This window comes from Pteropus vampyrus, unplaced genomic scaffold (assembly GCF_000151845.1).
Source record: "Pteropus vampyrus isolate Shadow unplaced genomic scaffold, Pvam_2.0 Scaffold78, whole genome shotgun sequence".
NCBI lineage: Eukaryota > Metazoa > Chordata > Mammalia > Chiroptera > Pteropodidae > Pteropus > Pteropus vampyrus.
Window position 1 is genome coordinate 3974012 of NW_011888859.1, and position 15817 is coordinate 3989828.

Consider the following 15817-nt stretch of genomic DNA (forward strand, 5'->3'; position numbering starts at 1 on the left):
CTGACCACACAGTTTTAGAAAGTTATAGCTCCTACCAAAATATCTTGCATGTGGGAGACTTGATACACACTGCTGATGCATTTATACGACTGATATATGATGACATATAGAGAAATATACATGCCCAAAGGTTTAAGGAGAAAACTATTTTATAACACATTTTTCCTTGTTCTTTGCTTTCCTTTCTAATTTGTTTTGATACTGTAGATTTTTTTTATCCTTTTTTCGTTCCTTTTCTTTATAACATCTTTGTAACTTTCTCTTAGAGTCCAATTCTGCCTTAAAGCTATTGCATGGTAATGATATTTTTCCTGCCATTTTACTATGTTTTATCTCTTCTTTTAATGAATGAATTTTTAGGAAGCCTACAGATTTTTTTAAATTTCTTCTCTGAAGAGCCTTCTAAGGAGCAACCTCGACTCTACTTGGACACCACCCACAACAGAGAGCTCAGTATTCTCAGGGGACCCTGGTTCTAATTTTAGGTAATTCTCAAGGTCTGGAAAAGACTTCCATTTCTAAGCCGAAATCTACTTCCCTGAGTCTTCATTATTTCATGCAGTCACTCATTCAGCAAAAGTTATTGGCACCCATCTATAGCACTTAGCACTATTGTGGGCCTTGGAACGCAAAAATGAATAAGCCTTGTTCTTTGCCCTCCATCCCTTAACTAGTTATCTCTAGGACGTGACGTCTTTTTACCCTTATTTCTTAACGAACTACAAAGACCTTCTGCAAGCGTTTCCTGGATTGGTTTAATCTGGCGTCGAAGACAATCGATGGGGAGATCTCCCCACATGTCTCAGCACACCCAACATTGTGTTAATTGGCACTCGGGCACCGTCTGTCATGTCTTGTTGCTTAATTAAATCCACATTTGTCTCGAGTGTTCTTTTTACTCTGCTATTTTTTATGCATGAGAAGATAAAAACAAATGAGGAAAACATTTTATAGTTAAATTAGTTTGAGGGAAACAGTCCTGAATCATAACTCTTTGTCATTCAGATAGCCTTTAGTTTCAATGTATTTTTTGTCCAAGAAAATCACAAGCTGGTTGGTTATTGCCTCTTTACTTCTCATCTTCACTCGACTTTAAGCTTGGCCTTGGATGTTAATTTCTAGTGTCTTCTCTTGAATTCCCTTGTTTTCTAATTCACGAAATAACAACACTTTATATGCCTATAAAGCTTTATATCTTCTCAAGATTCTTTTATATCCACTAGCTCAATGCTATTCAGAATCGTGTTCACATGTTCTTGCTTTTCTTTTGTCTTTTTACTGCCTATGATACCATCTGATAATCATTTTTCCTACAACTGTGAATGAGATTTTGAATATAGGTCAATCTTATTTCTGCTGTGAATTATATCGAATAATGGTGTTCGTTTTTCAAGTAGGTATTTATTATTGTGTTATCAACAAGCTTAATTATTCACAGATGGAAATAAAGTTTCATAAAACTTTTCCTTGATAAATTGAAGACTTGGTATGGAAAACTGCATGAGTATAAATTAGAAATTAAAAACTCCATTGATATAAGGTTTATGTGGTCAAACGGAAAGCAATGATTTCTTTTACCTAAGGGAGAGACTTTAGTGAGAGAAAATGAACAAAACTATAAAGGTATTGTAAAATCTAGCACTTACTTGCGTTAACAGCTATTCCATAGGCAACCAGTTTGTGGAATTTGAGGTTTTTGTCTAATTGCCTTCTCCATGGTCCTCTGCAGCACTAGAGTAACAAAAATAAAAATCTTGTTTGGGGAAAAATTCTAGTGACGTGTCATGAAAGTTAAGAGAGCAGGACTCATGCTCTTCCTCTAAATTACTAAAGGTGGGGATATATGACACAAAAAATCAGTGGCCATTAATTAGTCAAACGGGCAAAACCAAATGGTTATAACTGGCTTTTTTGAAACTTCAGCTCAATAAAAATGACTGAGTTAGTAGTACCCTGGCTGTGAATCAAACTCAGGAATAAACCTGCTGATATCCATGCCTCAGCTTATTTGGAAAATGATGATGATAACTATCATCGTTATTGATAGGGTTTAGTAGTCTATAAATTATTCCTTATTACACAAAGAAAGGCACTATAGCCATCTATACCTAAATATTCATAAAACAATGCTGTTGACTATATAATAAATTATTTCATTTACTAAAGGTTATTGAAGATAACCTCATTTTTCTGCGCAGTGTGTTACTCGGTCTAGCAGGAGACATAGATAAGTACTCAATATAGTGAACTCAATATTGTTAGGAAATGTCCCATTATGTCTTGTGGGGGTTAAAATCTACATACTCTGTGCACTGTGATTGTGCTTTTTGGGGCTGAGAACTCAAGGTATTTTCATAGTGGCATGTGGCTCAACTGCATATTTGTCTCCTTTCAATGAGGAATGGTAATAGTTCAAGCTGTTATAATACTTCCATCTTCTCAGGTCAATTTTATTAGCCCCACTTTTCAGATGGAGCAAATGCGTCAGGGAAAGCTTGAGTGATAAGTCCAATGTCATGTACAGAGTCAATGGCAAAAGCAAAAGTCAAGTCAGATATACCAATTTCTGATTGTCAGTTTTAGCCATTGTGCTGTCTCTAACCAAGAGCAAACCTTAATATAAACAGGGTTATTGGGAATTTCATAGTAAAGAACATCTCTGTTTCCAATGGCACATATTAATAAGTCATAACAACAGAAATTCTCTCAAATAATTTAGTACTTACGATAGTTGATCCTCTAATGAATGAAATAAGGTTTCGACTGACTGGTATTAGAATTAACATGCAGTTGAAATTCAGGCAGACCGCAGATGCTCTTGCCCAAGCCAGGGCTGACTGTTCATTTGTAAAGAGATGAGAAGGTGACACAGTGAAAACAAAGAAGCTGGGACAATAGAGTATATTTTGTTTTCTGAAATGATAATGTGTAGTCACCAACTCTACTTACACCCAGAATAACTCGTGTATAAAAGAAAGACTCTTCCTCTTCATACCAACAGAATGTGTCGATAAACAGATAGAAATTAACTCCCAACCATGAGAGCTAGAGTAAAATGAGAAGAGAACCACCAGTCAAAACTACCTTCAACCTTCTTTTCAAAATCACTTGGGGATCTTCTTGGGGTTCAGTGCAAGTGACATGAACTTCTCAATATTAATCAGAATCACTCCATATAATTATTTTATAGATTCGTTTTTAATGGTAATTCTATTGGTAAGAAATTTCTACCTTTATAAAAAAAGTTTAAATACATATGGATATTCTTTAAGGAATTTTATGAAAAGAACACAACCTCCCTAATCAACACTGACATGATGTTTTAAGTTGATGATGTCACGAAAGAGAAAGTCTTTTAAATCAACTCAGAAAATACTCTAGAAAAATTCCCATTTCATAGTGTAATTCAAAGACTTCATCTGATTTAGAAAAACATTCATACATTATTTAAAATCTGACTAGACTTTAAAAATAATTAAAGATAAACTCAATCGGAAGATAACTCCACATGATTCTGTAAGGGTAAATTAAATATATCCACTGAATGTTTTCTAACAAGTTTTAGTCTTTTAACCAGAGTAATCATTGAAGCTATTTAGCATTCCTAAACAAGTGATCCTAAAAATCAAAGATGATTCTATATATATTTAAAGTTGAATAACAAAAATAACACTTACTACGAACATGACGGACAGACTCTCATTCAAAATCCAACACCCCATCGCGTCAGGTTGCTCTTCTGCTGTTGGCAAATTATTTCTTTCATTCACCCGAGTAGCATCCTTAGTCAGGGCTCCTCTGCTAAATTATTTTGTCCTCTGTCTTAGGAATCAACCACTGGGAGCAGCTCTCGAGGAATTTCTAATTAAGGACTTCTTGCCAAAGTCACATCACCAAACTGACATGCCGCATGACCTGGGTGAATACAAGGCAAGTCTCTGTCTAATGATCCCTTTCTTCAAAGATCTCATAAGAAAAGAAACCTCGTTTTATTAAATTATCCTCATGTACTTTATACTCCATTCATTTTCTACATGATTGCAGTCAAGATGATAATAAGTCTTTATGTAAATTTGAGAAATAACCTAACCGTTAAATATTGGATACAGCAAAACACTTTATAAGAGCTTTCTCTACTTTGCATATTTTCTCTTCTTGACTTTCTCCTCCAACACTTTTTTTTTAAAGCTCTTTTTAAAAGATGGTGAGTAAATAAATATGAGTTAAATAATCTTTCAGAAAATGGTGAAGAAAAAGGAAAAAGATCTTTAAACAAGCACATATAGGAGAACTCTCTAATCTAAAAGTGTGACTATAAAGAATAAAGTAATTATTTTTGTGGGATTGATGAAATAAGTCTTATTTTTTTTCCTAATTACACTTGGCGCACCCATAGAGTAAATGAGAATATTCTACTATACTTAGTGATCCCAGGAGTTGGCTATGCATGAATCTGGCCACTCTCCGATTTTGTGTGTCATAGTTGTTAAACACAATGACTATGATTACTTTGGTAGGCAAAGTTGTACCAGTTGAAGAAATTTTCTGGCTAGTCTTGGCCCAAGTATTTTATCTAAAATTTGCAGACAATTAAGAAGAAAATAGGAGGATATTTGAATCATTTGAAAAATCACCTAAGCTTTCTGGTTCTTCATATGGTGATTCTATTTAATTGTCCTAAAAGAATAAAAAATTTAAAAACCTGGTCAGAATAATAATTGGGTATTTATTGATCTAAATAATAATAATAATAATAATAATAATAATAATAATCCTAAATATTAAATAAATAATCCAGGTCCCAGGTTAAGAATTTTTTGAGTATTCTCCAATTAAATTATACATTATGATTTAATGAGGTAAGTATTATACATCTCATTATACAAATGTGGAAACAGGCCCAATGAAGAAATTTTCAGGATAAGCAGTTGAGACTTGAATTTAGTTCTTTCTGACTTGAACATCTTTATTTTTAAACACTACCTTATGCTGCATATTTTACAAAATATTAATATATGGATTTGCACATCAAACATACTTAATATACAGATATTAATTTCATTCCTATAAATTAGACACATTTAAACTCTAGGAATTCATTTAATTATTTATTAATTGCAAATAAATATGTCGTTATATGTGATTATGTATAAAACAATGCCAACAAATTATATAAAAATGAATAAAGTTATCTATTGTATGAATTTTTTTTTCTGTATGAAAAGATGTCTTTAACATCTTGGGGCCTGACCGACACAGGGAAGTGACTATCTCTCCCAGAATCAGCTAATTTCTAGTGATAGCAAACAACTTGCATGAGAACACACCTTTGACGTGCAAACAAACCAATTCAGCACCCCTACCCTCAATCGTCTCCTTTATCAAGTTCTCACATATCATTTCAATATTCTCTCTGCCCTATGACACCCCAGGGCCAGGTATTGGACAACTAGACCAGCCCTCCAGTCCAGAGCCTATTGAAATTCTTCCAGCTATTCAACCCTAAACTCCTTCAGCTTACCCATCCTGTCTTGCCCATTCGTTCCTGCAAAAATCAGGATAAAGGCTCTGGTCCATGCTTTCCCCGCCAGCTCCTACTGCTCTTGACTGACCCTGGTGCTTCCCCGCATGACTCTGCCTGGTATGGTGGGCTCCCTCCTCTTGGCAACAATAGGTAATAAATTCTTCTTTCAAGGCAGATGTCTCCATGTCTACCATCTTACCATACAGGATTAGAACAAATTCCATTTGTTATTGCTATTTTAAAACACCTGTATTTCTAACCATCTTGAACTTGAATGGGTGAGCTTCCTACTTGTCATCAGCCCTGACTATGTTACCTTTTTTGAGCCTCAGTTTCCACATTTTTTTAATGGTGCTAATTGTAATGTCTGCCCTAAAGGCCAACCTTGTTCCTCCTTCACTTTCAGTTCCCCTGACACACTCATACACCCATACACTCGTAAACACACCTGTGCACGTGCACATGCAAGATAATGCCACTTTGGAGAAGTCTTAGATTTGCCAATAAAAATTTAACAAAAATTTTCTTCTCTTTAGAAAAGGACATCTTTTTAAAGGAACTCCCCCTCTAGAAAAAGATAAAAGTACAGGTATTTTAGAAGCATTAACCTGAGGTTAGAGTACAGTCAGTGAAATATCTTCAGCTGCTTCTTTAACAGTGAGTAAGATAAAGATGGAAAGCCTTCACATTCATTTCTTTAAGCCAATAATCTTCCATGATGAAATGATTTGTTATTTCTGAAGTGCTTAGGATTTACATATCTTGGAGGCCTTATTCAGTTGGAGTATAAAAATTAGTTCAGAGAAAACACACCTAGAATTTTATACTATCTTGCTACTTTAGATTCAGTGAGCGTGAGGAAGGGTTGGAATTTGCTAGCCTTCGGTACTCTTCACACAGTGTTATAAACGAGAGGCATATATGGCTGAATAATAATGTGTGGTCACTTTTTTTGTTGTTAATTGCTTAGAACATACATAGTGGTAAAAATAACATTTAAAGGTTTAGATTCAAAACCATATCTTTGCATGCTCCATTCTTATTTCTAAAATGTATTTATTCCTCATTTTGAATATGTAAAGATACATTGTGTTAAAGTATAGCTATTATTCATTTATAGCTTATAAAATGGTTCATTGTATTATGAAAGTATAACTCATGAGTTAACCTCTCATGAGCATTTTTCTTCATAGATTTTATTTTCGTAGAACTTGCATGATAATTAGTTTACTCATATAAAAATGTGAACTTTAAATTATATTCAAATTTATTCAGAGCTTAACACTTTTGTGCAATTGATGGGCATACCCTTTCTTCTCAACTGTTTTTAAAATTTTCACACTTTAGAATAATCTGATGAACCACTGATTGGTTTACAATACTGGAATCGGACTTTATAAAACTCAAGGTGTCTTATATCAAACAACCAAGTCCAACTCAGTTTAGCCTCTGGGCTCCTTTCTGGAAGTTCTTAGTTTTGACAGATGAGACATTGTGGTTATTCTCATTATTTTTAGTTTACCTGGTAAAAGGTCAGGGATGCCTATCATACTCCAAATGTCTGCCTCAGTTTTTCCTTCAATGAAGGAATCTGTACAGATCACAATTTAAATTGAGACTATCTGAATTGGGCCAAGTTAATGGGGTTGCCTCTAAAGAGAGAGGAAATTGTACAAAATCTACTCAAATGATATAATGCACGGAATTTGATCTAGTCTCACCTAATTGTTTTCATTGTTAATAAGTAGTTCCCATGTCATTTCTCAGAATTTTCTCAGAACAAATAAAGTGAAATTTGCATTGCTTATTTCCAAGGCGGGTAGTGTTTCTAATTAAATGGATAGAGTCATTGGCTCTTCCAGTAAACCCACAAAAATGATATGGGTTTTTTCCCTTGTAAAGATCACCAATATCAAACTTTTTATAATGAAAATGTAGGTGGGAAACAGAACACCGATGTTTACAAAGGCAGGTTAATTGCTTGTATGTATAAACACAAATTCTGCGCTGCCAACACTACATGCCTAGACCGGATATGCTCTATTGTATTTTTAGATCTTAGCTTTTTAGTTAAAAAGTTGACTCAACAAAGAAACAGTTTGATCCTCAAAGGTAAGATTGATCATCTCACAGCATTTGCTGATGCATACTAAAATCTAAGTTCCCTGTAGATAAAGTAGAGTTAATAGAGTACAAAAATGTCATAGCCAAATTTTCCTCTTCTAAGCATTACACATGTTTTTGCCTTTCCTAGAAGCATTTATAAACATCTAAGTATTAAATCGAAAAGAGATGAATAAAATAAAAAAAAAAAATAGTGACATATATCTCAAAGTCCTACATGGTTATTTTGAGTAACAATTTTTGTGACAATTATATACTTATATTAGATAGATCACATGTTAAATATATTCTTTTTTTTTTTTTTTTAGATGAGGCAACCCTTGGTTGACCTCACAGACTGCAAGGACTTTGTCAGCTTACAATCCCTTATTTTTTTATTTTTTATGCCTATAGTACTGGTCTTGTTAGGTGGTCTCCCATCCAAGTACTAATCAGGCCTTGCTTAGATTCCAAGATCAGATGGGATTGGGCTCATTCAGGATACTATGGCCATAGACAATAAATTCTATTTTTAAAAAGAAAATCAGAATAAAAGACAAAAGTTAAGAAAGTCCATACATTAAAATATATCTGATTTTAAAATAAAATGTCATTAAGTATGTCACCAATATCCTAACTTTTGCTAAATTAAGTATATCATATTTTAATTTCAGGAAACATTGTATTCTTTTAATATCATTTTAAAATGGCTTATATGGTAAACTTAGTTAATAACTTCCAGTTCATGCTTTTTTTCCCCACCTATGGCATAATTCTTTCACTATCCAACTTTCATATTTTCAAGCGAATACTTACTGAGATCACTGCATGCATCGCCTGATGCTGGCTAGGCACAGTGGGTATTAGAAGTCTAGATTCCATTATTTAGACACTTATGGTGTTGTAAGGAGGAGACAGGCACATGTGACAACAACCAAAGAATCTTTTAAAGGCGAGTGTATCCTGGAGTGGCAGAGGTTGTACATCTGAAGGTGTCTGAAGCACAAAGACAACTAGATGAGAGATTTACTCTAGAGAATTCTCTCCAGAAGTGGATCAAGCTGGATTTTGTCAAAAATGATATAGTGTGAGAAGAGGAGGAAAACAAGTTTTTGAGTGTCTGTGTCTCTCACAAAGCCACTTGAATAAGCTCCGCAAACATCAAACAGCACACAAATGATATTCCTTCCTCCTGTCCTCTTCCTGTGGCCACTTCTGGTTTGGTGTGCTAAGCCCAGAGGGCTTCCCTGCTACTTTGGTTCCCGTTCTCCTGCCTTCATTTGCCTCATGGCTCACATATGTTTGCAACACATATTTTCTTTACATGTAGCAAATCTCCTAAAACTCTTCTCCAAGTCTCTTTTGGAGAGCTGCTTCTGTCAGATGATTGACGCTGCATCACCTGAGGATCGTCATCCACAAGAAAGCAGAGTGACTGACTCATCATTTCTTCCCCCAAAGTCAGTGGCATAGTTCAAAGTCTCCTGTGTTGCTGGTTTTAACTTTTTGGTTTAAGAATCTGGTGCAAGCCAGAATTATCATGCTTTTTGTATTCTATACTGTGTCCATCAGACACTGGAACTTAGTAAAGGTTAAATAATAGCACAGAACCCTATTCATTTCTCTGCTTCTTAACACGTAAGACAACTCTGTACAATTCCCTACACAGAAACGATTGCAGGATGTTCAAAGCAGTCACTGTTTTCCCCTGAAGTCTAAAAGTGAGAGGGAAGTTTTCCTATCTAGACAATGAATCGTTTGACTTTTGAGTTCAGGAAAATTTAGTATAAGAAGGCTAGTCTAGAAATCCCTTCTTTGCATATCCAAGCTGTTCATCTCTCAAGAGTCAAAGTGGATGCCAGAATTCCATAGATTTCATTTTTCAAGATGAACATTCATATTTGAACATATTTCAAGCCAGATGGTTTACAGTTCATGTATTTGTTGCCGTTTTCCTGCCACGACAACTAAATATTGAAGACACATATTTGTGATTAAGAGAGCACTACCGAACCATCGTTTCCTGCTGCTCTTTTATGCTTCACACTCACTAATCCCCTGTGTGCTGCAGGGGAAGGTTCTGGAATCAGACAATGAATTACATCCACTTGATTTAATAGATAGGCGAGAGGTGAAATTACATAAAACAAGCTTCCTATAAATAAATATTTCTTGTAACAGCCATGAATTTTTTGGTAACTAATAAGAAAGCAAATGAACACCTATTGAAATATTCTGTTTTTATGATCCATTTAGACAAGCTGGAAACTACTTTTAAGCCTGCTGGTAACTTATAAAGTAGTTTGGCAAACTGTGGGACAGTTTGACCAGAGTTCAGAAAAAAAACAGGAAGATCAAACAAAGGTTTGTTTTTGAGTAAAACCATCAGATATGAAAATGTCAGCTGGAGTAAGTATTGCACCATTGTACTGAAAGATGTCAGAGTCACTCGGCGGGTTCAACGGTATCTGTCTTCTAGAATGAAATGATTTTCTCTTCACTTGTCATCTTATGCGCAACTTGTTATTATTCTGCTCTACTATCAACGTCTCCGTTATTATAACTTTGAAGACTCAGTTTGTTGACAAAATGCCATTAGATAGCTGAACCAAAACAATGCAAAAATTTGAAAAATGGAAAATAGAAGAAAGAATTGTAAGCACAGAAGAGAGATATGTTGCTTGGCACTCTAACAAGATCTCTACGACTATTCGATAAGCACTAAATGAGAAACTGGCAAAATGGAACACTGTGCACAGTCATCTGTGCACAGTCATCATTGCCACCAACACCCAGCAACAGGAGACACGCACACACACAAAGACTCAGTAGTATTTTTTTAGAGATCTTTTGCACAACCTCATACTTTGAATTAAAATTACCTAGAATTATGTACTCAAGAACCAAGGGAAACCTTAGGGATTAGGTAGAGCAATATTCTCATTTTACAAAGGAGAAAGCAGTGACGGGGAGATTAAGGGACCCGTCTGCAGTCACACTGCTGGTTAGTGCGGAAACGGGACTAAGAGCCCAATCAGTTCAAAGCCACTGATTATTCCATGACATCGCTCTCTACATCTCTGTTTTCATATCTTTGCTCTATGGAAAAGAGAGAGAGAAAAGAATTAGCAAAAACATCTCCTAAAGCTCACCCTAGGAGCCTCGGTCCTAGATGATGGGGCCTGGAAGTGCTAACAGAGAGCATGTAATTACTCTCCAGAAGCCCAGAAAATGTGTATTTCCGGACGGCCTTTCAGACGCCAGGCATTTCACATGTTATGATACTTAATCCTTCAGACCTATGAGGAAGGCATAAAACCTGTTTGGTAGCTAAGGAGGATGTGGAAAGACAAAAGACTCAGTAACTGTCCTGAGATCATCTAGTAAGTAACTGTCATGGCTGAGTGGAGAGCCCTTTGTGTCCGACCCCTGTCCTGTGGTCTGCCTGTCTGACCATGTTACTTTTAAGACAGATGCACAAATGTATTTCCCAAACCACCAATGACAACTTCTCCATGTGGATGAATGTTTCTGTTTTGACTGGCGTCCAGAGCTAGATGCATTTTATGATGGCCTGGCTAATTAACTTGAACCAATAAAGAGAAAAATGTGATTTGAAATGACTGAAGCCCTTAGGCTGTGTTTTTGTCACATGTAGAGATAGAATCAGTCATTAGTGCTACTCTGCCCTACCTCACTGACAACATAGCTCTTGAGACAGTGTAGATTTTATGTCAAAGTTTAAAAGTTATATTTAAAACATAAATTTTCCCAGTGAAAGAATACAATTTAATAGACCCATTGTCCTGAAGAGATGCCTTCTTATGGGTACATAATTTAAAACTAAAATTTATTTTTTCCTTGTCATATTTTTTAGCAATTCTTTTGGCTAAGAGGAAAAAACAAAATAATTACTCAGAATCCATGTTAGAGTGCTTTTTAGAAGAAAGATCTTCAACAAGAACAATCAGCTCCTGTAAATGTGTGGAAAATGATTGTATTGGTTTATCATTGCTTTTGATGTCTGGGTCTCTTTCTCTATCCCTCTCCATGTGGCCTCAACCCTTCCAGCCAGTTAAAGTGTCAGCTGAAATTCCAGTGCCACAGTAGCTACTGTTCCCAACTCTAATGGTTCCATTTTTCAGTTCAAAGTCTCTTCCAGAAGGTGAGGCCCTGGAAAAAAAAATTATGGCTGCGTATCATTTGATTAATGCTGGTTGTTAAAACCCATCTGTCCTTCGTTCTTTATCCTTTTCGTACACAACTTAAGTCTGCGATTCCTCATCTCCTCTGTGTTAGTGGTGCAAACTCCTTCCAGGTATTTTCCTGCACATTTTTCTAGGTGGAGCCATCTTAGCCATAAACTATTCTGCCTATAATTAATATTTGCTTGACTTGCAAGGGCTTTTGTTGCTATGATATTATTGTCGTAAGAAAGAGGATTTGTTGTCAAGGTGACCAAGGCAGTGCAATGTGCAATTTGGCTTTTCTCAAAACCACTTGGTCAAACTCCGACTTCGCTCTTGCAGTCAGATGACCGCAGAATACCCATCAGTCCTGGTGGCATCTTTCTCTCTGTCTGCCTCTCCGCATTGTAGAGGTAGGTCTTGTTGACCTATTATTTTTTTCCTACGTTTGATAACTTAATGTTTTCTAATCAGCTTTTCGTCTTCCACTCTATCCGGTCTCCCCGCAGTCACTGTGCCGTCATATTCATCAATCATATCTCATACATTCGTGGCTCGAGATGATACAGGGAGAACTGGAGGATGGAAAAAGTAAAGAAATTGGATGTATTACAAATTAGAGATAAGGCTCAAGGGAGAAGTTGGGTGGGAAGATAAGTAAATATTCTTCCTGATCATTTTTAGACTACACAAATTTTGAGGATGGGCAACAGTAAGCAAAGCTTTAAAAAGCTATCTCAAGGGAAAATGTGGCTATTCTGATGTAGAAACCTCAGGCCCTCTTTAATTTTTTCTTTATTCTCTCCCTGTATAGTCTTCCATTTATTCACTTATTTAACAAACTATTGAGTGCTGTGTCCCAGATATGCTAGGCCTGGGAGTAGTAAAATTGATAAGACATATGTTGACTTCAAGAAGCTAAAGTACAGAAAGCCAGTCATCAGTTTGTGTCATTTGATTCTGCTTGTGTCTTCACATGTCCCCTCCCACCCACTCCAGGTGCCTCGCTATGCACCTTTATCACATTTCACATGCACTTTTTGCAAGAGTTCCTCATTGATATTTCTGTCTGTAGTTATTTCACTTCTACCCCAACTCTGCAACCAGAGTAATTACCTTTCTAAAGCACAGAACGAATCATATTCTAACTTTGCTTATCTGTCTGAAGTGGTGCTCATGAGAGGCTGTCCCCAATTCCCATTCCAACTGTGTCTCTCTCTAGGTTTTAACACACCCTTTGAGCCAGCCACACTTGAACCCACTGGCATGTCTGCATTTTGTTCCTGTTTTCTGGAATGTTCCTCCTTCTTCTTTATGTCTCGTAAGAGTTGGGGTTCTCCAGAGAAGTAGAACCAGTAGCGCACAAACACACACACACACACACACACACACACACACACACACACACACACATGCGTTTGTTTGTTTGTTTGTTTTAAGAAATTGTCTCACCTGTTCGGGGGTGCTGGCAAGCTTGCAATTTGTCAGGTAGGCCGGCAGCCTGAAAAATCAGGCAAGGGTTGATGTTGCAGTTTGAGCCCAGATTCCATGGGGCAGCAGGCTGCAAACTCAGGCAGGGTTTCTATGTCACAGTCTTGAGAAGAATTCTTTCTGTTTTGGGGAACCTCAGTCTTTGCTCTGAATGCCTTCAACTGATTGGGCGAAGCCCACCCACTTTACAGAGGGTGATTTAAGTCCAGTGATTTAAATGTTACTTACATCTAAAAAATACCTTAACAGCAACATCTAGACTAGTGTTTAACCAAACAACTAGGCATCATGGCTTAGTAAAGTTAACGTATTAAATGAATCATTACATATCTCATACACTTAACCACTTTCAAGTTTTCCTACCCTGGAAAGATTTCTGCCTAGTCTAAGTGCAAAAAGATGTTGTAGTTCAAGGGACAGTTTGCCACTAGGGGGCAGCAATCTGCTCAGTTTGGAGGATGAGGAGGTGGGGTTCTCTCAGGAGTTTGCTTTCTGATGTGAGTCTTGAATGATGAATTGGAATTCAACCAGGAAGAAAGAGGTGTAAGAGTTTTCCAGGCAGGGGTCATGGCAGGTGCAAACACAGAATCTCAAATACCACAGGGATGTGAGGAAACTGCATGCTGTGCTGTACACAGAGGGAAAAGGCGAGCAGGACAGACAGAAGAGAGGACTGGAAGGTGGCCCAGGGCCAGGTCACTGAAGGCCTTCGTTAGTTCCCTAGGGCTGCTGTATCAAAGAAGCACCACATTTGCAGCTTAACATAACAAATTTATTGTCCGACAGTTCTAGAGTCAGAAGTCCAAAATCGAAATGTTGGCAGGGTTGATTCCCCTCTGGGAGCTCTGAAGTAGAATCCCTTCCATGCGTCTCTTGTCCCTTCTGGTGGGAGATAGAGCAACTGAGTGACAATGGGCAATGAGCTTCTCTTGACGCAGAGGGTATGGTTTCTAAATACCATTCGCCAAGAAAAGAAACCACAGTCCTTGGGAAGTAGCTGAGTTCAGATCTGGAGCAGGACATTTATGAGAGCCTGGATTATGTTGTCATATCAGGAAGCAAAGAAGCTATCAAAGACTCTAAGTAACATATCAAGGAGACTAAAAAGCCAGATTGAAAAAGTTCCCACTAGCCAAAGATGAGACAATTGTAGCGCTAATAAAGATAACATATCAGATACATTTAAATGCATCAATTCATAAAGATGCTAAAAAAGAAGCTCATGTGTTGCCTTTGGAAGCTGTTGAGACACCAACTCACTATTTGACAACTGAGAAAACAAAGAATCAAGCATATTAAAATTTTTATCCTGTGTTTCTGTTTGAACAGTACAAAGAGTAGTCAAATAATTAAATTTTAAAAATTCTCTTTTTAGGAATACTGATTTCAAGCTTATGATTGAAAAAGGAATAATGAAATTTTTAAATTATCATCTTGTACCTCCTAGCCCTAAGTCTAATAGTTACTCCACCTTAAGTGGATCTAGGTAATTTTCATCACTAGCTGCTAACATAGAAAAAGTAAATTCAACCAGAATTACAGACTTCTTCATGATATATAACATTATGAAGTATTTTTACCAAACAAAAGGTTGAATATTTAATCAGGCCTCTAGCTCTAACCACCAATTTTCAGGAAATATTGGATATCGAAGAATATTTAAAATAATACCTGGATGGATTTAGCAAATTCTAGGCTAAGAGATGCTCTATAGGATAATCTAGTCAGTTTCTTCAAACAAAAACAATATAAAATTTGGAGGAAATCTACATAGCAAAAGAGTTAAGAGACATTAACTAGTTGCAGTGTATGGCCCTTAATACAAATCTGAAATTTATCTAGAAAATAAAATTATAAAATTTATGAGACAGTAAGGAAAATTGAACACTATGAATCTAGTAATATTAAGTATATATATATTCTATTTAGGTATAACAATGTTACTGTGGTTATATTTTTAAAAGTTTTTGTCTTTTAGAGAGATATACTGAAATACATATGGATACAATGATATAATGTCTAAGATTTGCCACAAAATAATCGAAAAGTAGAGACGGTAACAAATGAATGGAATTGGTTGTGAGTATTTTTTCTGAGTCTGGTACAGGTACACGGGGGTTTGTAATATTCTCTCTAATATTTAATACGATAAAGAGTTCTAGAAAAAGAAATACTAGAGAAATGTAAAATGGACTTTAAAATAAATATGTTTAAAAGAGTCAAAGAGTTAAGAGAGGAAGATGTTCATTAAACAATAGCATGAAATCATGAAAGTTAAGTAAGACAAAAATAATAAAGATAAAACCGAGTCAGCTAACTCAAGCACAGAGAGATTTTTTTTTAAGCATCAGAGTATACTATGAACAACTCTATACAATTCTGAAAAAAATAGGTAAAATATATGGTTTTCAAGAAAAATATAAATTAGTGCAATGTCAAGAAGAAATAGAATATCTGAGTAGAACAGTAATGATTAAAGAAACGAATTAATAGTTAAAATCTACCCTGTCCT

At 36.0% G+C, this 15817-nt stretch overlaps 1 protein-coding gene across 1 annotated transcript in view; it reads right to left on the reverse strand.

The window, feature by feature from the left end:
* The window catches only part of NOX3 (NADPH oxidase 3), a 54638-nt gene extending 50796 nt beyond the window's left edge, over positions 1 to 3842 (reverse strand). Inside the window, exons 1-4 of the mRNA XM_011362729.2 lie at positions 3678 to 3842; positions 2950 to 3045; positions 2727 to 2837; positions 1647 to 1731 (exon numbers count right to left, since the gene is read on the reverse strand). Coding sequence (XP_011361031.1) covers positions 1647 to 1731; positions 2727 to 2837; positions 2950 to 3045; positions 3678 to 3722 — 337 coding nt within the window. The 5' untranslated portion in view covers positions 3723 to 3842. The remainder of the gene's footprint in view (positions 1 to 1646; positions 1732 to 2726; positions 2838 to 2949; positions 3046 to 3677) is intronic.
* Positions 3843 to 15817: the final 11975 nt, after the last annotated feature.